Source organism: Catharus ustulatus, chromosome 22 (genome assembly GCF_009819885.2).
Source record: "Catharus ustulatus isolate bCatUst1 chromosome 22, bCatUst1.pri.v2, whole genome shotgun sequence".
NCBI lineage: Eukaryota > Metazoa > Chordata > Aves > Passeriformes > Turdidae > Catharus > Catharus ustulatus.
The window spans coordinates 537203-559615 of NC_046242.1; the positions used below are offsets into that span (position 1 = coordinate 537203).

At 54.9% G+C, this 22413-nt stretch overlaps 1 protein-coding gene across 1 annotated transcript in view; it reads left to right on the forward strand.

The window, feature by feature from the left end:
* Positions 1-904: 904 nt before the first annotated feature.
* Positions 905-22413, forward strand: part of MNT (MAX network transcriptional repressor) — a 34838-nt gene continuing 13329 nt past the window's right edge. The window contains exons 1-4 of the mRNA XM_033078272.1: positions 905-986; positions 9487-10048; positions 12190-12231; positions 12901-13012. Of these exons, the coding sequence (XP_032934163.1) occupies positions 914-986; positions 9487-10048; positions 12190-12231; positions 12901-13012 (789 nt within the window). The 5' untranslated portion in view covers positions 905-913. The remainder of the gene's footprint in view (positions 987-9486; positions 10049-12189; positions 12232-12900; positions 13013-22413) is intronic.

A 22413-nucleotide genomic window follows, 5' to 3' on the forward strand; every position in this document is an offset into this window, starting at 1 on the left:
CTTGCTCACGTTAGCCGTGGGTTACTTGACAAGCCGCAGTGTGAGGTGTTCCCGGCGAGCCGGCACTGCGTGTGCTGACCCTTTCACACGGGTTGCCTCTTTTCCGTGCTTTTCTCTATAAAAAGGGATCGGGTTTTCCGTGCAGCCACCCCGGCACAGCCCTCAGCCACCCGCACCCGCAGCCCGTGACGCGGGGCGGCTCAGGGAGGGTCTGCAGGGATGGGACACGACTTAGGAGCGCCGCGGGGTCCGAGCGGGGCCGGGCCCTCCCCGCGGGCCTTGGCCGCTGTCCCGGGCGAGCGTTCGGCCCGATGGTGCCGGCGCGGGCCGGGGAAGCCCCGCCGGAGGCGGCGGGCCCGCACGTGCGCGGGGCGCGGCGGGCGCGGCCCCTTTAAGGCGCGCGGCGGCGCGGGGCGCCCATGTGGAGGGCAGCACGCGTGTTGTGCTGCGCGCCCATTGGCCCGCGCGCGCTGACAGCGCGCCCCGGGCCGCGAGCGCACTGCGGGGGGAGCGCCGCCCGCAAAACGCGGAGCACGGATCGCGCCGCCGCCGGACCAGACCGGCCGCCGCCACGTCCCGCGCCCAGCGGCCGCCCCGGGGCCGGCTCGAGCCGCGCCCGCCCCGCGCGACCGGCGGGGCTGCGGGGCCGTGCCCGCGCGTACCCAGCCCGGGCCGCCCGCCGCGGCTCGGCGCGCCCCGTCCCGTCCGGACGGCGCCCCGCGCTCCACTCCACGTCTTGGCGCCGCCCGCCGCGTAGTAGCGGGGCCGCGCCAGCGCCCGCCTGTTGTGTTTCTGTTGCCACCCGCCATCTTGTCGCCAGCGCTGCGGCCGGCGGGGCGAGCCCGGGGCGGCGCGGGCGGGGCGGGCCCGCGCTCCGGGCGGCGGCGGCGGCGGCGGCGGCCGGGCCCGCGCCATGAGCATCGAGACGCTGCTGGAGGCGGCGCGGTTCCTGGAGTGGCAGGCGCAGCAGCAGCAGACCGCACGTGGTGAGTGACCGCCCGCCCGCGCCTCGCGGGGCCGCGCCTGACAGCCCCGGCCGGCCGGGGCGACACGGGCACTGCCCCCGGGGAGCGCTGGGGGGGGCACCGGCGCGGGCTTTGCGCTGCCGGCGGGATCCGGCCCGGGGAAGCTCGGGACGGGCGGGGCAGTGTCAGGGCACGGGGGGGGCGGTTCGGGCACAGCGCGGCGGGGGCTCCGTGCGGGCGGGGCTGCCCCGGCCGGGCCCCGCTCCCGCCGGGGGCGCCGCCGCCCCCGCCCCGCGCGCTGCGTGTCCCCGGCCGGCGGGGGGGCGGGGCCTGGCGCGTCACTCGCTCGGCCCCGCCCGCCACCACGTGCGCGCGGGCCCGCCCCGCGCGGCCCCTCCGGGGGCTGCGGGCCCGCCCGGGGGCCGGGAGGGGCCGGGGATCCCCGCGGTGCCGCCCGCGCCGAGCGCCCCCCGCCCGCGGGCCCCGCGCCGCTCCGCCCGCGCGGCGGCACCGGCCTTCCGGGAGCGGCGATCCGTGCCCCGGGGCAGCGCCGGGCGGGCGGGGCAGCCGCCCTCGCGGGGCTGCGGGGCAGCGGTGGCGGCCCCGCTCCCGCGGCGGCCCCGGCGCGGGGAGTCGGGCGGACCGGCGGGAGCGGCGCTTTGTGCCGCCGCCCATTGTGTCGGTGATGAGTCACGCAGCAGACGGGGGATGCGGTGATGAGGGGCCGCGCCAGGCCGGGAGCATTCCCGAGCCCGGAGCACACCCCAGCCTTTGGGGACGGCAGGGGCAGCCCGGTCCGCGGTCCCCGCCGGTGGGTGGCAGCTCCGGTGCTGCTTCCCAAGCCTGACAGTCCCCTCGCCGCCGCCAGCCCTGTGCTCACAGGTGGCCGCTGTGCTCAGGGTGCAGCAGTAAAACACCCGGGGCTCCACCTCTGCGGGCTGCTGGGTTTGTCTCCTGCTGCTGGGAGAGAATTTCCCCTGCCCTGGCACTGCCCGTGCCCTGGGAGCATGGTGTGAGCCGGTCCAAGCTGTGGCTGGCTGGGTCACAGCGGAGCAGGAGGGACCTGCCTGGTGCTGCTGGACAATTCTGGGGCAGGAACTGCTGGGCAGGGTAACACAGCAAAGAAAAGACATGTGCAGGTTCTCAGCCCACAGGAGGTGCGGGGATGTGGTGTTCGGTACACAAAGGGCTGCAGGCCGGAGCTGCTGCCCCGGGCGTGCCCCGTGCCCTGGGTGCTGCTCGGGGGCACAGTCACCTGCACAGACACCTGAGGGCTGGGCTCGCTGCAGGACCAGCGTCAGTGCTAACGTGGCCACCTCGGGGAAGTGTGAGCACCAGGAAGACTGTGGCACGGCGGGGAGGAGCCGTGCAGTGACCTTTGGGTGGCAGGAAGGTGTCAGGGGAGGGCACAAGCAGGAGCAGCTGGGAAAGATTGGGGAGGAATGAGTAAGAACAGTCGGACTGCGCCGGCTTCCTTGCCTTGCCTTCTTCCCCTCCTCCCCCTTGAAATCTTGTGTTCTGAAAAGTGTTGTGGTCTGTGTTATACCCCCAGTTACACTGTGGAGCTCCAGGCGGCCAGTATGGCCCGAAAATCAGTCAATTTTGGGAACAGCATGAAAAAATATATATACTAAACTCATCTGAGGGCTGCTGGGTCTGCAGCTGACAGCAGTGCCTGCTGTTGTAACCCTTTTGCTGTAAGCATGTGCCTCCCAGGCATGTAAACACTCGTTTACATGGGCACAAACCCACAGCCTGGGGTCCTTTCTCTGTCTGTGCAAGCTCTGAGACATTTGACTTGGATTAGAGGGTGATGATGATTTCTTTGAATTTAGGCTAATCCAAGAATGTTTCATGATCTAAGAAAAACAAATTTCTTTATAATTGCAAGTAACTGATACTTGTTTTGTAGGGTTTTTCCCACAGATACTCATCTGTGACTGCCCAGCTTGTGTTTGCTGCTCTCTTCATGCTGCACAGTTCATTCTCACCATTTCTTTCCTGAGTGGTGACAGCGCAGGCAGTGACCCCACAGCAAGCACAGTTCTGGGTTTTCCATCTCACCTACCTGCCATTTGGGCACACTTAATTGCCTGGTGTGTGGTGGCCAGAAAGGTTTCCTTTGGCTGGGGTGCCACCTTCCTTGTGCCAGGTGAGGAGGAGAGCCTGCTCAGACCTGGTGTCCGTGGTCGGGCAGTGGCTCAGGGCTGTGCTCAGGGCTGTGCTCAGTGTGGTCTCTCACTGTTTCATTCTGTCAGATCTCATCAGTGTAATGTTGGGATGCATCTCCAGAAACCTTGTGGGGCTTTTTGGCCCCCACTGGCTCTGTCTCACACACACAGGTCCTGAGCATTTCTGGGGCTGTGTGGCCTTGGCCTCGCTGGCTGCTGCAGGCAGCAAACCACCTGGGTTTCTTTCAGGGGTGGTCAAAGCACCTGCCAAGACATGGTGTGAGTTTTATCTTTTTCCAGAGGCTTCCAGGTACGCTGCAGTTCCAAGGACAACAGTGCCATAGTGCCATGCTTGTTCTGACAAGTAGACTTTGTCATGGGATTGCAGGGATGGCTGCCTTGGTGCAGCCAGTTCAGGTGATGGTGGTGACTCCCTGTTTGATGGTTAGATACCCTTGATTCTTCTCTCTTTTTCAAATACGGAGATGGGGTTCTAAAGGGTAATCTGCACACTTCCATTCATTTCCTTGAGAGGAAAGCTGGCTAGAGTTAGCAGCCTGTGGAAACAAACCCTGGTGCAGCCCTGGGATGAAAGTGCAGCAGCGAGCCCTTGTTCTCATCGCAGGATCGAGGAATGTTACCTGGAGCAAACATGCTTACCTAACAGGCTGGCTGTTATCTGCCAGATCCAGTTTAGCTATGACTCACTGAACTCATTTCACCTGTCTGTGCTCCCTTGCTGGCCGTGTAACAAACACACGAGCAGCATGGGTGCTGGCTGTGAACACACACTCTGTGGTGCCTGTGTGACACACACGCTGTGCTTGGCGTGTAACACACATACACTGTACTGGCCGTGTAACACGCACACACTGACTGTGCTGACCGTGTAACACACACTGTGCTTGGCATGTAACATGCAAACACACTGTGCTGGCTCTGTAACACACACACTGTGCTGCCTGTGTATCACACACACTATGTTGGCTCTGTAACACGCACACCGTGCTGCCTGTGTGTTTGCTGGCTGTGTAACACATGACTCAAAGTAGCCTGCAGAACACTTGCCAGCAATGGATGAAGCAGGGTCTCATTGTTTCCTCTGAGGACACCTCTGTGGGCTTTTTGGTCTGCTTTCAGGATACCTAGTCTGTTTATAATACTGTTTATTAAGTCAGTGCATGTTTACTGTTCTTTTCCAAGCTGTACGTTTAAGGCATGTCATGATTCACTGTTGCTGCAGTGTGTGCCTCTGTCCCTGGGCCAGGAGCAGGGACAGCGGTGTCCTCATGTGCGTGGGAGCAGGGTTGGGTCCTGCCTGTCAGCAGTGCCTGTTCCTGCTCTGAGCTGTGACACAGGAGCTGTTCAGCTGACAGAAATACATGCTTTTTCTCAGGGTGCATTACTTTGTCTCCCTATCTCATAAAAACACCGATTCCCGATGGCAAAGCACAGGCCCATCTTGTGTAGGACAGCTCACCTCCTTGGCTGCCCAGGTGAAGCTCCCTGGATGGTGGAGCAGAGTCAGCCCATGGCATTGGTGCCCACGGCCTGTCAAAGCCAGTTCTTTCCTGCACTTTATCCCAAATGCCACAGAAGGGTACGGCAGCACTGTCCATCCCTCCAGCCCGCCGAGCTGTGGTGCTGCAGCTGTGACAGGGCATCCTGGGGACACGATGGTCCTGGGCCTTCTGTACACATGAGTCTCTCCATGATGGTTTTATTTTTTTAGCAGTCTTGATCTGTTTTCTTTTCTGTTCTAGTGCTGTTAAATCCTCACCCTTTATTTCTTTCTTCTGTTCACAAAGAGTAACTAAAATGCAACTAAAATTACTCTGGAGCTGATGCAGGATTTCATTTAAGCACTGGAATAGCTTATTAAAGCACAATGTAAATTATCTGTAGAGACTGGAGAAGCTGTTTTTAGAAATGTCTGCCAGGTATTTATTTAGGTATCGTTGATTCTTCTTTGGGGCTTGGGAGATGAACTACTTCAGGATTTCTTGAGGGTGTTTCCCTGCTGTGTTCCAGAAGCTGGGATGGTTTTGTTGAAAGTAAATGCTTCCTTGTAAGCCGTGTGTCTCCATAAAGCACTAATAACGTGTGTGCTCCCTAGATTTTATCAGGCAAGAGGATCACCTTGTCATTTCTCCTAACCAATTTCAGGTTTGGATACCAAGGTCACTGTTTTCACTAATGGTCTGTACTGGTTGGTGCTAAGGAGGAATAGTTCACTTGAAGGCTGATTTTCCTTTGCCTTTAGAGACATCACATAGAGGTGTCATCATCCTCTGGCTGAGAAGGTGGAGATCTGAGTATTGTAGTTGTTAGCAGTGAGTGGTGACCAGTGTGTGACAGCAGTGGCAGTGCAGCAAGGGCACTCAGCAGGGAGAGTGTCAGGCAGGGGTCTCTGAACCCCTAAACCACCCCCAGGTGGTTCTCTGGAGTGTATTGTGAACTTCTGAGCTCTAAGTGTGAAGCATTGCAGGTTCCTTTGTGAACAGCGTGCTCCTAAAACACAGTGTAGTTGGTTTGAGGTGCTGGTAAGGCCCAGAGTGTGTGAAGAGAGGCAGTGGGACTGTTTGTATCAGGCTGCAGTGTGAGCACAGCACTGAGAGCCACAGGGCGAGTGGCCCTGTGCAAGTGTCACCAGGGCCTGGCAGCCAGCTCCACACTGAGGACATGGCCAGGGGCTCACAGGGCTTTGGGAATGTCTTGGGTCTGCTGTGTCACTGGTGAAGAAACAACCGTGCCAAGGGGTGGACAGCGAACTGTGAGGTTTGAGCTAAGGTAGGAGAGAAGAGTGGGGCTTGTGCTGTTGTCAGTTTAGAGGGAGTGAGGAAAGGGTCCTGATTTCAAAGGGTTCTCACTCCTGTGAACTTGTTCTGGGCCTGGAAGTGCCCGTGGCTGTGTGCTGCAGCCTCTGGTGTCAGCAGCATTTGCTGTGACTCAGAGCTTGCTTGGCTGATGCTGAGCTTTGCTGGGCTCCGGTTCTGCTGACTGTTCTTATCTCCCCTTCCTGGTTCTCCCCTGTAGAGCCAGGGACCTGCAGGAACAGAAACCAACCTCCAGGCTCCAGCCTGCCCTTCCTCTTGGCATGAGCGTCCCCCTCCAGGGCAACACTGGGAGTAGTAAATACCTGGAGACTCTTGTGTACCTGGCAGGAGCCTGGAGTCACTCTTGCTGCATATCCAGTGTGAGTGACACCCAGGGCTGGAGCCGTTCAAGGCATGCAGGATAAGCTCCCAGAAGCATTGCATGATTCAGAAAAACACTCAGACCATTCAGAAAATGACACCACAGAACTGCCTCACTGTTCCTGGAGTTAGAGATGTTCTCCACTGAGCACACACAGAGTTAGGATGCTTGGCTATGCAAAGGCACACGCCCTCAATAAACGCTTTGTACTGATAGTGTCCCTGGTGAAAAGCAGCAGCATTCAAAGGGCACTGCCATCCCTTCAGGCTGCTCTCCAGCACGGTTCTGGGAGGCTCAGGCCATGCCCTGGCTGCTGCTGGCCCGAGGGCACGGGTGGCTCTGCCCGCCGCTCCCTGACTGGCACTGACAGCACTGCTGTGACAGATGGGTGGCATTTCCAGGGCAGGCAAAAGCAACGAGATATATTTAAATGCAGCAGATTATTAGGTAACAAAGAGTGCCTGGTGCTGTGTACTGCTGGACTGTCGAGGCCCTAAAATAGCAGCAGGCCACTGGGCCGGGGTGCTGACCCTGTTTGTGCTCTCCCAGGACAGGATTTGCTGTTCTGTCCCATTGCTGCTGGGGTGGCATGGCCGGGAACCCGAGGTGCCTGCTCTCGCCATGTGAATGTGCTGGAAAGCAGAGTGGTGTGGGCAGGGTGGGATTCCAGGACCCCTCTTGCTTGGTTCAGATCCCCTGGGGGTTCTCAGGACTGGTTCACTGCCATGGTTTGTTCTGTCCTCAGTCCTCTTGGTGTGAAGAATGAGTGGAAATCACACATGATTTTGAGGTGCACCTTTGGATTCTGGAAGTGCCCGTGGCAGTGTGCTGCAGCCTCTGGAAGGGTTTCTGTCCAGAGAGGTGGCTCAGGGCCCTCCAGTCCTTTGCCGGGCTCCTTTCTGCCTGTGGGTAGGTCAGACCCTACAGGATGGTGGCTCTTCAGTGTTAGATTTTGACTAAAAAAAAAAATCCTTGAAATAGACTCTTCAGCTCAAGGGAGCAACACCAAAGGCCTTGCTGGCAGGTTGTCAGCAGCCCGAGGGCTGCACCTGCTTGCAGAGACATTTACATAAATACTTGTGATCAGTAATGCCTGCTTTAACCTTGCTCCCCCGTTGTGTCCCTTCCCCGTGAGTGTTGTAGGATCCCACTCAGCTCCTGCTCTGGGCTGTGCAGATCGGGGCTGTCCTGGCTGGGTGCTCCGCTCTGCTGCGGCCCTGTCGCCTCCAGCAGCCCGGCCAGGCCCTGCTGTCCTCACCAGACCCATTCATGGCCCCTGTGGTGCTCCCTGCTCTGGTCTCGGTGCAGTCTGAGGTCTGTGGGAGCAGTGTGGGCTGTGGTCAGCCGTGTGGCAGGGCAGGCAGTGCTGGTCAGCCGTGTGGCCGGGCAGGCAGTGCTGGTCAGGCAGTACTGGTCAGCCGTGTGGCGGGGCAGGCAGTGCTGGTCAGCCGTGTGGCAGGGCAGGCAGTGCTGGTCAGCCGTGTGGCGGGGCAGGCAGTGCTGGTCAGGCAGTGCTGGTCAGCCGTGCGGCGGGGCAGGCAGTGCTGGTCAGCCTGCGGCCGCTCGCTCTGTCCCAGGCCGGTGCTGGGGAGCTCCGTGAGTCAGCAGCTCCTGGGGCTGGCTCTCCTCGGGCACCCTGTGCCAGGCCATTGCACGGCTCTGGCTGCCGACCAGCAGCAAACTGGAGCACAAGATCTGCAGACAAAGGGGTTTTCTTTATTAGTTATTAACGCTGTTCAGCCGAACCACTCCGAAATTGTCGGTAGCTGAGATTTGTGTTTGCATCAGGGGATTCCTGCTGGGGCTTTTGCCATCCTGTGCCGCTTCGCTTCTTTCTTTAAGGAACTGTTGATAATACCCTGAATTATTTTGAGAAAATACAGAAAAATGCAGCTTTGAGGCTCAGCTGCTGTTTAAGCAACCTCCCTCCTGTTTTGGAGTCAGTCAGATCTTTTGCTCACTCATCCCCTCCCTACCTGTGCCGCAGAAGTTGAATGAAAACTTTGGGGTTGAGTCTTGGGCAGCCCTGGGAGGAGGAGTACGGTATTGTTGTGAACTCCTTGCTGATGTCAGAATTGTGTGTGGTGCTTTTGTGAGAGCTGCAGGCTGAGGCTGGGGCTGCAGCCCCGGTGCTAGAGCTCGATCCTGGGGGTGGTTTCTCCAGGTGTGGGTTCAGGACAGTGCTCACCTTGTTGCCTGCTTGACTTGGCTGTGTGCTGCTGAGGGAGGCTGGGGTGTGTTCGGGCTGTTGCTGCAGCTGAACTCCAGGAAATTGTGTCAGCTGAATCTGGGTTGGTGTTGCTGTACGGTCACACGTACCAAAGGGCATTCAGAATCAGGAATAAGAGTTCTTTCCCTTTGTTGCTCTCTGTAGTTTCTGCACTCTTGAAGATCACTGGGGGGCTGAACATAACCTGGCAATTCCAGGTGACAGTATACATGCTCTTCATTTCCTAAATACACATTCTGGCTTCAGTGTTTCAGTCGAGCCCAACCTTCTCCTGGGAGAGGCTCTGTTGGGATGTTTCTTAGAGTTTTCTCTGGATTAACTGATACTGGTGACTGTGTAAGACAGAACACCCAACTGTTCACGTCCTTTCCCCAATCCCTCCCTTGATAAAATAAACTTTTATTTTCGAGATATTTGTGTATTACTGTGAAGAGGTTGCTGCACCACTCTTTGTTGCAGCTCCTCAGAGGTTGTCAGGAGCAGGATCTGGTGAGCCTCATGGATGGTGGGTTTGGAGATATTTGATTAAGGCTGAGCAATGTCTAGATGCCAGGGCCACTGGCGCCACAGGACTTGCATAAATAAATTTTGTTTGTGCCATGTTCACGCAATTAAAGCCAGAGCCCTGGATTGCGTTTGATGAGGTTTATTTTGCTAGTCGGGCCACACAGATTTCATTTACTTTGTCTAAAAACATATAGGGACATACGGACATCAAAGCCAAATTTAAGAGCTTGATTAAAACCCCCAGCAATAAAGAGGTGCCCTGATGTGTTTGTATCAGTGTCCATTGAACTGGGATTTACTCAGGGTAGTATAAAACCCCAGGTACTGGAACTTCAGGGTATTGTATCCTGCCCATGCTGGTTGCAGGCTGGGCCCGGAGAAGCGCCATTGCTCACTGTGGGTGTTTCTCTTTCAGAGGAGAATGAGAAGCATGAGAAGCTCTGCCTGGAGAGGGAGCAGGAGCAGAAGAAGGCGGGCAAGGCCAGCGTGCCACGGGCCAACAGCGCCCTGTCCCCCGAGGAGCCCCGGAGCGAACTGCTGGTGCCCATCTCGCCGCCGGGCCCGGTGCCCCTGCCGCCCCCGCCGCTGGCAGCTCCCATCTCAGTCATTCCCATCCCAGTTGTCACCAGTTCCCCCCAGCAAGCAGCCCAGACCGCGCTGTCGCCGCCGCTCGTGCAGCGCCACCAGCCCCTCGTAAGCACTCCCAGTGTCCCCAAGGAAGCGCCCTCGGTGGCCCCGGTGATCCAGCGGCCGCCGGGCCCGCCGCTGCCGGACGGGAAAGCCGCGAGCCCTCCGTCGGGCAGCCCCAAGCAGCTGCAGCACTACGCGGCTCCGGTGCTGGCCATCTCCCAGCACCATGTGGTGCCACAGCCCATCCAGCCCCTGCAGCACCCGGCTGCGCCCGCGCCGCTCGGCGCGCTGAAGCTGGCGCCGGCAGACGACATGAAACCCATCGAGCTCAAGAAGAGAATTGGAGGGTGAGTGCACTGTGTGTCTGTCCAGCAGCAACCAGGCAAAGCTGCATCTCTCTGGAGCGGCTCCTGCTTGTGCAGAGTGTTGTCAGATCAGAGATAGTGGTGGATGTGGATGTTTAATGTCTTTGAATCGCTGAGAGTAGGGCTTTTTAGCTTGATGGGTTTTTATTTTCCTCCTTCACTCCACACTGTAAGATTCTGTATAAGGATTTTTTTCCAGGCCAGAGCTGTGTTAGGAAGCAAGTCCCAGCCCTGCCTGTCTGATCTCAAGTGGTATCTCGTGTTATGTTTGGCAAAAGGTCTCTGCTTGTACTGGTCAGGGAAATCAAAGTGCACTGCTGCTTGTGGGAGCTTTCTGGAAAACTGGAATGGGATCTGGGAGATGTTATTCTGAGGACAGATCACTTTAGTTGCTGTTCCAGTTTCTCAGTGCTGTAAGTGCTAAGAGCCTCCTGCATGCTCATAATCTTGCAGCTGGAAGGGGCTGAAGGCTCTTTAGTCTGCCCTCACCCTCTGACAGGACTTGTGGCTCTGATGTTGCTCCAGGTTAGTGTTTGTCTGGCTTGTTCTTAAGGGCTTTGGCTGGTGGAGACCCTGCCTTCTCTGTAGGTGGTTGTTTGCAGACCACAGTGTCCCAGTAGGGAGTCTGGTATTACTGCATGTGGACTGGGAGAACAAACCATTCCCTTCTTCGCAGCAGTTTTACCTGTTTCCTTTGGCCCCTCAGTTTTCCTGCAGCATAAGTGACCTGGATCTGTTCAGTCTTCCCTCCTGGCTGTGCTGTCTGGCCCTCTGTTCTGGCTGCCACAGCAGGGGGATGTCATTTGGCAGTGGTGTTGGAGATGGTGTGCGAATCCCACGGGGGCTGGAGGAGAAGTATTGTGGACAGGAAAAAGGTTCACAGTGTCCATTGGGATGTAGCAATCCCAAAATGCATAGAAAGGAACAGCGAAAGGAATGCAGATAGGAGTTTGTGAAGATAAAGGCTTCAGTAAAATGCCAGTGTAATTCCTCTAAGAAGATTGGGATCTCCAGAGCCTGTCTGCTGCAGGAAGGGTCTGTCAGTCTGTGCACAAATCAACAGACCTTGTCACTGATGTGGTGTGGGTTCAGGGGGCTGGGGAGGTTTCTGCTGGCACGAGGGCACCAGGGCAAGCTGCACAAGTTTGGCTGCCTGGGCTGTGGGCAGTGGGGTGGCTGCAAGGGCACCCACAAACTGCTGCTGTGCTGTGTCAGGCTGAGCTTTGCCCTGGGAGCTGGGGGGGTTGTGGTGCCAGTGTGGAGCACAGCATCACCCCTGTGTCCCCCCAGCATTGCTCCATAAACACAGAAAAGATGTCTTTTTCAGCCTGTAAATATTTAATGGGAAAATGCTGTCAAATATTTGTGGCAATTTATTAAATGTGATTACCTCAATGTATTTTTGGTCAAAGGCAAATAATTACTTTGCACAGTGCATAAAAGATGCTTGAAATCTCCACATCTGCTCATGTACCTTATCACTGCTGTAGCTGAAAAACTGAGATAACGTGTATTTATTTGGCTTTTCCTAAAAATATTCCTCTGATTCGGAGAGTGGGTGGACTCAAACCCCAAAACCAGGAACTCGCTCTGGTTTCTCCTTGAGCAGTGACTGGAGAATTCCTTCTCTTCATTCCATGTTTATCCTCAGCTGTGTTGTTTCACACACAGTGAAAACCCAAAGCAGTTGGAAGTGTCTGCCCAATCCCATACACTTGAACTTGAAACTGCACAAACCTTCTCCCACTGGAGTGTAGGCATAGGTCAGAGCCAGGTCAGAATCTGGGCTCTCTGGGTCTGTACAAATAATTAAAATTCATACTTTGTGTCTTTCCCTGTTGTTGATAGTAGCCATGCTGCATGTATACACACACATTACACCTGTTTGTATCTTCTGTGCATTATGTGCACAGTGCTTAGCTCATCTGGTGCACATGTAAAGTATTGAGTTTATCTTGAAACAGTATAGGCAGAAATGTATATGTACTTGATGTTAAACCAGTGATAACTGAACACCTCTGCTGCTTTTGCATGTTGACATACAGACACTGCTGCAGGCACAGGTGCAAGGCAGGAGTTTTCTTCCTGACACTGAGCTGATCTTTGTTCTGTTTGGGTTACAGGGTTGGGACCAGGGAAGTACATAATAAATTGGAGAAGAACAGGTGCGTAGAAAGCCAGGGGTTTGGGTTTTTTAATTGTAATTCCCCTTCTTTTTTTTGACCTATTGTCTGTCAATATTTGTTTGGCTTTGGCGGGTTTTTGTTTGCTTGTTTTTTAAACAGATAACCTGAATAAAATTCTTAGAGACTTTTTCTGAATCCTGCAGTATTGCTTGGCTTTCTTATAGCTCAATTCTGCATTTCTTGCTTCCCAATATGTTCTGTTAAACTGCACCATCGCATCCCAACCACCCTGATCCTGCAAAGCAATAACAGTGCATAACAGTGTGACTCTCTTTTGATTTAAAAGGAGTAAAATACCCCAAATCAGGGGTCAGTGTACAGTGTGAATACAGAATAAACATCTCTGACCCAAGACTCGTATAAGCCTGACTAGCTAAATTGGAAGTATGGTGACAGTGAAAGCACCAGCACAGTAAGATGAGATATTTTATTGAAGGCTGCCCAGTGTTCCTAACAAACTGGGATAGAGCCCAGGCCCAGTCTGTGCTGGGTTGGGCTGGCTCAGCTGTGGGCATGCTGTGCTGAGGGGCTGCTATGCACAGGTGTAGGTGCTTTGCTGGATTAAGGCCCCAGTTAAGCTCTCCCGGCTGGTGGAGTTGTTTCTGGTTTGTCTCCTGGCAGCTCACGACCCACCTGTGTTTTCTTTAGACGTGCACACTTGAAAGAGTGCTTTGAGACATTGAAGCGCAACATCCCCAACGTAGATGACAAGAAGACCTCAAACCTCAGCGTCCTCAGGAGTGCCTTGCGATACATCCAGGTACGTGCAGCGCTCGGGGGGCTGGGGCTGTGCAGAGACCACAGCTGGCTGTGGAGTGCAGAGCAAAGGGGAGAGAAACTCCCCTTCTGGATGTTCCATGTTAGCCACAAACCATCCTTATCAGCAGTGCTGGTGGCAGGGAGGAGGCAGTTCAGGTGATCTGAGAGATCCAGGCTCAGTGAACTTCAGTTGCTCCTTCTAGGCTTGGCTGAATTTTAATATGTATAGTTTGGGGAGCTTTTCTGTTTGCTTAACCAAAAGACAGATTTCTGGAAAGATATGGTATGTCTCAAAATTTTGATGAGATGGACATGTGAGTACAAGTCATTTGCTTGGAGGCAAGGAAAGCCTGGAATCTGAGGTTGCAGCATGAAGGCTGAGGCACCACCAGGAGTGAATTTGGGAGAAAGCACAGGTAAAAATCAGTTCTGTTTGTAGTTGGAGGGAAATAAGTGTTGCCATTTGCTTGTCTAATGTTTGTGAAGGTGGTTAATGGTAGCATAAAATAAATTGTTGTATATGTTCCCTGTGAATGTGAAATCAGTAGTATGTAATGCAATTTAAATTCATCTGAAAACTGAAAGCTTTGCTGCATTTTAGTGCAAATAGAGAGCCTTTGGTCTGGACAAATTCTGACTTACCCAGCCAATCTCTGTGCTGCTCCAAAAAGTGGTTTTTGGGGGTGTGGTTGTATGGAAGTGTAATGGGAATTAGAGAAGATCTGAGCCTTTCTTTGGATTTTGGCAGGTTGATGTTGTAGTTTGTGGGAGAAGCCTCTCTGATGGCCAGTCTGGGGTGCGCAGTCCTGGGCTGGGACTGACCAGCTGGCTGTCCATGGCTGTCTGTCGGTCAGTGTGCTGTCCTGGGCCAGGATGGCCAGCTGTCCATGGGTCAGTGTGCTGTTCATGGGTCAGTGTGCTGTCCTGGGCCAGGATGGCCAGCTGTCCATGGGTCAGTGTGCTGTTCATGGGTCAGTATGCTGTCCTGGGCCAGGATGGCTGTCTGTGGCTGTCCATGGGTCAGTGTGCTGTCCTGGGCCAGGATGGCCGGCTGTCCATGGGTCAGTGGGCTGTCCATGGGTCAGTGTGCTGTCCTGGGCCAGGATGGCCAGCTGTCTGTGGCTGTCCATGGGTCAGTGTGCTGTCCTGGGCCAGGATGGCCAGCTGTCCATGGGTCAGTGTGCTGTCCTGGGCCAGGATGGCCGGCTGTCCATGGGTCAGTGTGCTGTCCATGGGCCAGGACGGCCGGCTGTCCATGGGTCAGTGTGCTGTCCTGGGCCAGGATGGCCAGCTGTCCATGGGTCAGTGTGCTGTCCTGGGCCGGGATGGCTGTCTGTGGCTGTCCATGGGTCAGTGTGCTGTCCTGGGCCAGGATGGCCGGCTGTCCATGGGTCAGTGGGCTGTCCATGGGTCAGTGGGCTGTCCTGGGCCAGGATGGCCGGCTGTCTGTGGCTGTCCATGGGTCAGTGGGCTGTCCTGGGCCAGGATGGCTGGCTGTCCATGGGTCAGTGTGCTGTCCTGGGCCTGGATGGCTGTCTGTGGCTGTCCATGGGTCAGTGGGCTGTCCATGGGTCAGTGTGCTGTCCTGGGCCAGGATGGCTATCTGTGGCTGTCAGAGCAGGTCGGTCAGCCAGCCTGCAGCCGGGCACTGGCCTGGCGTGGCCCAGAAGGTCACGGTGACCTCGGGCCGTAGCAGCGCCCGGCTCCACGTGCGCGGGGAGCACATGGCGAGCACAAGGCCTGGCTGGCGTGGCGGGGCTGCCCTGGCAGCCGGGAGCTGGCACTGGCCCAGGGCTGGCTCGCTGCCCCGCGGCTGTGACGTTGTGTAACCTCCTCATCGCCTGCTCCTCCTCATCCTCCCTGGCAGCTGCTCGGGGAGTATCCTGAGTATCCCGAGCACTCTTTTCCTTGGCAACGCCAAATCCGTGGGTCTGTGACTCAGTCACAGGATTCAGTTGTGCTAAAAACTTGAGCACTGCGTATTTGCCTGAATAAAAACCACATTATTAGAAATCTGATTTGAAATTTCAGCATTCAGAAACAAAAATAATCTTTAAAATTTTTTTTACTGCTGTTTGAATTTAGGTTTGATCTGTTTCAACAAAACTAACATCTATCAGTGTGGGGATGGCCACTGATCGTGTGCCAGGCTCCGTGTGTTTCACTCACAGGCTCAGTGTTTCCCTTGAGAAGAGATCAGGGCAATTGTACAAAAGAGATTTAAAGTAAAAGCTCTTACTCTCAGGATAGCAAAGTAGTTTTTCACTAAAGAGAAAAAGAAGCCCAGAAAACTCAAACCCAAATGAGCCTCGCAGGGGAGGAGCACAGGCCAGAGCTCTGCACAGCGGCCGTTCTGCTCCTGCAGGCACTGTGACAGTGCATTGATTGTTGCAGCCTCTCTTCCTACAAAATCCTTCCTTCCCCCTTCCCAGCTGGAACTTCTTAGAAACGGGCTGTTTGTTTCCTTGGCTGGATTTAAATATTTGTATCTGCATCAAATCAGATAAGTTAGAAAGTCAAATTCCGAACTTCCCATAGAGCTGTCATTTTAATTTATCCTTGGACCTGGGCTTGTGCTCTGCAACAGTAAATTAGAATTTGCAATTAAGCACACTGTTGCACAAAGGAAATGAGGCCCAACGCAGCTGGAAGTTAATAATCCCTTTAGCTGGTGATTCAGCTAGAGGCGGTGTGGGCTGTTGTGCTGCGGCTCTCGGCTGAGGAGGGTGTCCCCGTGGGTCCAGACCAGCACTCAACTCCAGCCAAGGCCATTTGTTACACGGGCCGCCTCAGCTCTTGTTCTTCACTTCCCTGCCGGCAGGACCTGAGTGAAAACGCTGGGCACCTCGCAAATTTGTCCCTGCTTTGCTGCAGAGCAGTGTCCCCAGGCAAGGGACAGGCCTGTCCCCACAGAGCCCCTCTGTCCTGCAGAGCAGTGTCCCCAGGCAGGGGACAGGCCTGTCCCCACACAGCCCTCTGTCCTGCAGAGCAGTGTCCCCAAGCAGGGGACAGGCCTGTCCCTCTGTCCTGCAGAGCAGTGTCTCCTGGTAAGGGACAGGCCTGTCCCACCACAGCCCTCTGTCCTGCAGAGCAGTGTTCCCTGGTAAGGGACAGGCCTGTCCCACACAGCCCCTCTGTCCTGCAGAGCAGTGTCCCCAGGCAGGGGACAGGCCTGTCCCCCACAGCCCTCTGTCCTGCAGAGCAGTGTCCCCTGGTAAGGACAGGCCTGTCCCTCTGTCCTGCAGAGCAGTGTCCCCTGGTAAGGGACAGGCCTGTCCCCACAGAGCCCCTCTGTCCTGCAGAGCAGTGTCCCCTGATAAGGGACAGGCCTGTCCCCACAGAGCCCCTCTGTCCTGCAGAGCAGTGTTCCCTGGTAAGGGACAGGCCTGTCTCCCTGTCCTGCAGAGCAGTGTCCCCTGGTAAGGGACAGGCCTGTCCCCTCACAGCCCCTCTGTCCTGCAGGGCAGTGTCCCCAGGCAGGGGACAGGCCTGTCCCCTCACAGCCCCTCTGTCCTGCAGAGCAGTGTCCCCTGGTAAGGGACAGGCCTGTCCCCCCACAGCCCTCTGTCCTGCAGAGCAGTGTCCCCTGATAAGGGACAGGCCTGTCCCACACAGCCCCTCAGTCCTGCAGAGCAGTGTCCCCTGGTAAGGGACAGGCCTGTCCCCTCACAGCCCCTCTGTCCTGCAGAGCAGTGTCCCCTGGTAAGGGACAGGCCTGTCCCCTCACAGCCCCTCTGTCCTGCAGGGCAGTGTCCCCAGGCAGGGGACAGGCCTGTCCCTCACAGCCCCTCTGTCCTGCAGAGCAGTGTCCCCTGGTAAGGGACAGGCCTGTCCCCCCACAGCCCTCTGTCCTGCAGAGCAGTGTCCCCTGGTAAGGGACAGGCCTGTCCCCCCACAGCCCTCTGTCCTGCAGAGCAGTGTCCCCTGGTAAGGGACAGGCCTGTCCCCTCACAGCCCCTCTGTCCTGCAGAGCAGTGTCCCCAGGCAGGGGACAGGCCTGTCCCCATGTCCTGCAGAGCAGTGTCCCCAGGCAGGGGACAAGCCTGTCCCCCCACAGCCCCTCTGTCCTGCAGAGCAGTGTCCCCTGGTAAGGGACAGACCTGTCCCCTCCCAGCCCCCTGTCCTGCAGAGCAGTGTCCCCTGGTAAGGACAGGCCTGTCCCCCCACAGCCCCTCTGTCCTGCAGAGCAGTGTCCCCTGGTAAGGGACAGGCCTGTCCCCCCACAGCCCCTCAGTCCTGCAGAGCAGTGTCCCCTGGTAAGGGACAGGCCTGTCCCCCCACAGCCCCTCTGTCCAGCGGGGAGCACGGCCCAGCCCGGCCCATGTTGGATGTGGCTCGCAGCCCGTGCAGCTGGGCTGGCTTTGAGTGTCTCTGAAGGATTCCTTCCCCCTAGGAAATGGAATCATCTTCTTTGCAGGCTAACTGAAGCCCTCAAGCAGGACTGCTACTCTGTGTTCTCAGACTGTGCTTGTCCCTGTGGCACCTGAACACCCTCCAGTTTCGGGGTGTTTTCTATTGTACTTTTAATGTCAGATGACATCCAGGTGATTTGCTCACCAGGTGACACTGGGACAACTGGCACATAGCCCAGCCCAACTCGTCAGTCTTGGGCTGTGCCGCAGGTCCTGTTGTTGGCCAGTTTCCCCAGTACAGTTGAAATGCTGACTAAATAACAATGTGCTTTCAAAATCACAGAAGTCCTCTGGCAGCCCTGCTTGTGGCATTAGAGACAAAACATAGCTGTACTGAACTGAGGATTTATAGTATGGCCAGTTTGTTACTTTGGGAAGGGACAGGAAGGGTGAAATTTCCCTGTGACTTAGCTGTGCTCACCAGTGCTGCTAATCATTTGTGATGTTTAAGTTGCTTATCCTAACCTCATCTCCCTTGGCTTCTCAAACTGCCTGAAGTAAGAGTTGTGCACCTAAGAATTATATAGTTTCCCATTCATGCCAGTAATAATCAATGGATTTGACTCCTTTCAGGGTAGAATGAATCTAAAGTACTGTCCAAGGAGTGCATGTAAAATTCCTTTGTGAGGCCCTTTTTAAGCTGATCTTGTGGACATGTGAACCGACCAGTATCTACTGGTTTTACATGGGTTAAATTTTCCCTTTAAGATTCACAGCATCTCTTTGTCTTTTAGTCTATTTATCGGTCACTTCATTGGTACCTAAGCACAATCATTCATCCCTGTCTGTGTGCAGAGGACCAGAACAAGACCAGTGGATGTTTGGGTCCCATAGCAGTGCCTGGTTTGGGATTTGGGTGTTGATGGGTGCAGAGGGCCCTGCAGCCATTCCACATCCTGGTGCAGGGAGGTGCTGGGCTGCAGACACAAACCCACAGTCTGACACTGGTTGTTGTTAAAGACCAGAACTCATTTACATTCAGGCTCTGTGGGCTGGATTATTGATCAAAATGCATAAACCAAACCGTGCTGCTGAGTTCTGTTCAGTTCCCCACCTTGACAAGGATGGCTGTAACTGTTATTTTCATTCTGTGCCAGCTATGAGGTGAATATACTCATCTTCTGTAAAACTTGTCTGGTTAGAGTCAGGTCCGTCAGTGCCTGCCGTGCCTCCCTCATGTGAGCAGCATTCAGATGCCAAGCTGTGCTGCTTCGTGTTGTTTACCTGACCTGATCCACTGATTCTATCTTGTCTAATGAGGCTGAATCTCAGTGCCAGTAATGAAAGCCTCCAGCATCCATAGGCTATGGTCATATAACGTGGTGTTATCTGTAGATTTCAGAAAGCAATGAGAAATAAGACCTTCAAAAAAACAGTGTTTAATTCCCTGCTGTTCTTCCAGCTGCAGCAGGACCTGTTTGCAAGGCAGCTCATTCAGGGAGCCATCAGGGCATTTTTATTTGCAGGATTGGCCACAAAACGTCGCATAATAGTGATTAAAAATGTCCAGCATTTGGACCTTGTTGAGTGATTGGAGGCTGTTTCTTAACCATTGCCAAGAGGGATGATGATTTTTTTTGAAGTATCTCACTTATTACTTGTACACGAGAGTTTGGAAAGGGTGAATGGAGCTGTAAATCTGTCAGTGTGTTTGTAATTGTCAGAGAATCCACACCTGTTCCACTGCTGTCATTTAAGTAGTAGTAGTTTGAAGCAGTCAGGGTTGTAAAAACCAAACCAGGCTGTATGTGGATTGCAGCACAGGGTTTGGGAATGCTGCTGGGTGGTAGCTGCTGTGTTTGGGGGCTGTTGCTGTTCTGGTTGCCACTTGCTGTCAGAGCTGGCATGGGAGGGGAGACAGCACATGGACCCTAATGAGAGTAGTGATAATTACAGCTTGCACGGGCTCTGTTTTGTGTGTGACATTGCAGAAGCAGCCTGCCTTTAAAACACAGCAAAGCCCCAGACAAAAACCAGAACCAAGCCCCTGGGCCGGCTGTCTGAGCAGCAGTGGCAGTGAGGGTGCCATGGCACGGTGGCACCGTGGCTGCTGTGCCACAGCAGGGCACACCCAGCCCCTCCAGCACAGACAGAGCTTTGCACCCAGGCACAGCTCTGCCTCCTGGCCTCACACAGGTGCTGCAGTTTGTTTAACAGCTGCCTTTTGTGTCCTCCCACTGCCACCGTGGCCCTGGCAGTGAGGGAGATGGATGGAGAGAAATCCTCTGGTGACCCAGATCTGCTCCGTGGGCCGTGGGTGGAGCTGCTGGGTGTGAGTAACTGGCACTGACCTCCTTAGATGGATGGGGAAACAGGAAGGAGAGGTGGTGTGGGAGGATGGCACCAGTCTCTGAGTCACCAGGACCTGGGACCTGCTGCTGTGCTGTGGGGGAGTGGTTCTGTCAGAGCCCTGGGCTCCTGCGACTGCCCTCACCTGCCAGGACGGTGTTTTGGGAGGTGTCCTGTCCCAGACACAGCCCTCACTGCCCTGCTCCCTTCAGGGTCCCTTCAGGTGTGCAGCTTACCTGTGCCTGCTACCTGAGCCAGAGTGTAGGAAGGACAGCAAAGGGAGGGCTGCACCCACCCAAAACTCTGCCTTGGCTCTTGCAGCAGCTGCGCAGAGATGCCTGCAAGGAAACGCTGCAGAAGTGGATGTAGGGATAATGTGTCTGCTCAGAAATCTCCTCATCCCTGGCAGACAGCTCTGCCTGTGGCTCCAAGGCACAAACCTGCCTGTTGCCCTCTGGAGCTGTCCATGCAGCATCCTTTGTCATCACAAAGGCTTGGGAAGAGCTTTGGAGTCCTGCATCCAGGAGTTGTGTTGTTAATAATAATAATAATAATCTCTTCTTGAGATGGAGCATACTTCATTTCTGTTTACAGAAAATTATGACACTTAATCTCAAAAACATATTTCCCACATTTTTTTAAATTCTGATTTTTTTAAATTGCTGCAGAATTAAATTTGAAATTAAAAATTCTCAAGTTTTACTTCCTTATTTTAATTTGTTTGGGATAATTTTCTATGTAAGAAACACACCATGGTATTTCAGGGTCTTTGGGGCATCTGGAATCATTAGAAATGTCTCATTTTTTTCCTGAACAACAGAGACTGGTTAAAAAATAAAAATACGAAAAGCAAAATACATGACCAAAAATTTTAACACCAAGTGATTGCAAGTCATACTTGAGTTATTTTAAAATTGAATTTCTTGTGTCCTTGGGAGTCATATCAAGGAATTAAACTGGATCTGCTTACCTGGTGGCAGCCAGCATGGGGCCTGGGGATGGCTCTGCTTTTCCCTGCTTTGTTGATCTGTGGGTTCCACTTGGTTGCTACTTTATTTTGTTTTGGGGTTTTGTTGTTGTTGTTCTTTTTTTTCATTTGTTGTTTTTTTTCTGAATTTATATTTTGTCTTCCTCATTTGGGTTGTTCTCCCCTCTGCCCCAGTGACTGTTTGTACTTTGTCCGGAGTGTGGTGCTTCAGGAGGGTGGCTCTGACAGGTCAGTGCAAACAGCCACGTTCCAGCCCTGGTTTTGATCACAGATTATGGCCTGATGTCTCTTTTATCAGGAGCCTGAAGTGTGGTTATCAGTGTGAAATGATAAATGTAAATACCAATGCATGGTCTCATTTTCTGTGATTGCTCTGCTGCAGGCAGATTTCCTATTCTGGGAAGTATTTCTGTCTGTAAGTTCATCCCTACCCTTGCAGCCAGGGCGAGCAGAGGTGGGTGGTGCCTGCCCTGCTGGGACCTGCCAAAAATTGTGTGCAGGCTGTGCAGGAGGACATGCTCCTTCCCTGAGAGTTGTGTGCAGGAGGACATGCTCCTTCCCTGGGAATTGTGTGCAGGCTGTGCAGGAGGACATGCTCCTTCCCTGAGAGTTGGTGCAGGCTGTGCAGGAGGACATGCTCCTTCCCTGAGAATTGTGTGCAGGCTGTGCAGGAGGACATGCTCCTTCCCTGAGGATTGTGTGCAGGAGGACATGCTCCTTCCCTGAGAGTTGTGTGCAGGCTGTGCAGGAGGACATGCTCCTTCCCTGAGAGTTGTTGCAGGCTGTGCAGGAGGACATGCTCCTTCCCTGAGAGTTGTGTGCAGGCTGTGCAGGAGGACATGCTCCTTCCCTGGGAATTGTGTGCAGGCTGTGCAGGAGGACATGCTCCTTCCCTGGGAATTGTGTGCAGGCTGTGCAGGAGGACATGCTCCTTCCCTGAGAGTTGGTGCAGGCTGTGCAGGAGGACATGCTCCTTCCCTGAGAATTGTTGCAGGCTGTGCAGGGAGGACATGCTCCTTCCCTGGGAATTTTTGCAGGCTGTGCAGGAGGACATGCTCCTTCCCTGGGAATTTTTGCAGGCTGTGCAGGGAGGACATGCTCCTTCCCTGAGGATTGTGTGCAGGAGGACATGCTCCTTCCCTGAGAGTTGGTGCAGGCTGTGCAGGAGGACATGCTCCTTCCCTGGGAATTTTTGCAGGCTGTGCAGGGAGGACATGCTCCTTCCCTGGGAATTGTGTGCAGGCTGTGCAGGAGGACATGCTCCTTCCCTGGGAGTTGGTGCAGGCTGTGCAAGAGGACATGCTCCTTCCCTGGGAATTGTGTGCAGGCTGTGCAGGAGGACATGCTCCTTCCCTGGGAATTGTGTGCAGGCTGTGCAAGAGGACATGCTCCTTCCCTCAGTGCCTGTGCCTGCCCCAGGGTCAGGTCACCTCCTGGGGCACAGCAGCGCTCCTTGGCTGCCATCCTTGTGGCAGAGCTGGGTGAGAGGCTGCTGGCAAACACCCATGGCTTGGCTGTTGGTCACACTCATGGACAGAAGGGACAGTCCCTGGTTTACCTTGCAGGCTTTGGGTTTGGTCCTGGTGTGAAGGTTGAGTTTGAGATCTTGGGAGGCTGAAGCTGGGGCACAAGCAGTGGGAGCCTGATGTCCTTGTCCTGTGCCTCCCCCCATTTGCACGAAGGCTGTCCCCTCTCCCTGTCCCCTGGGACTGG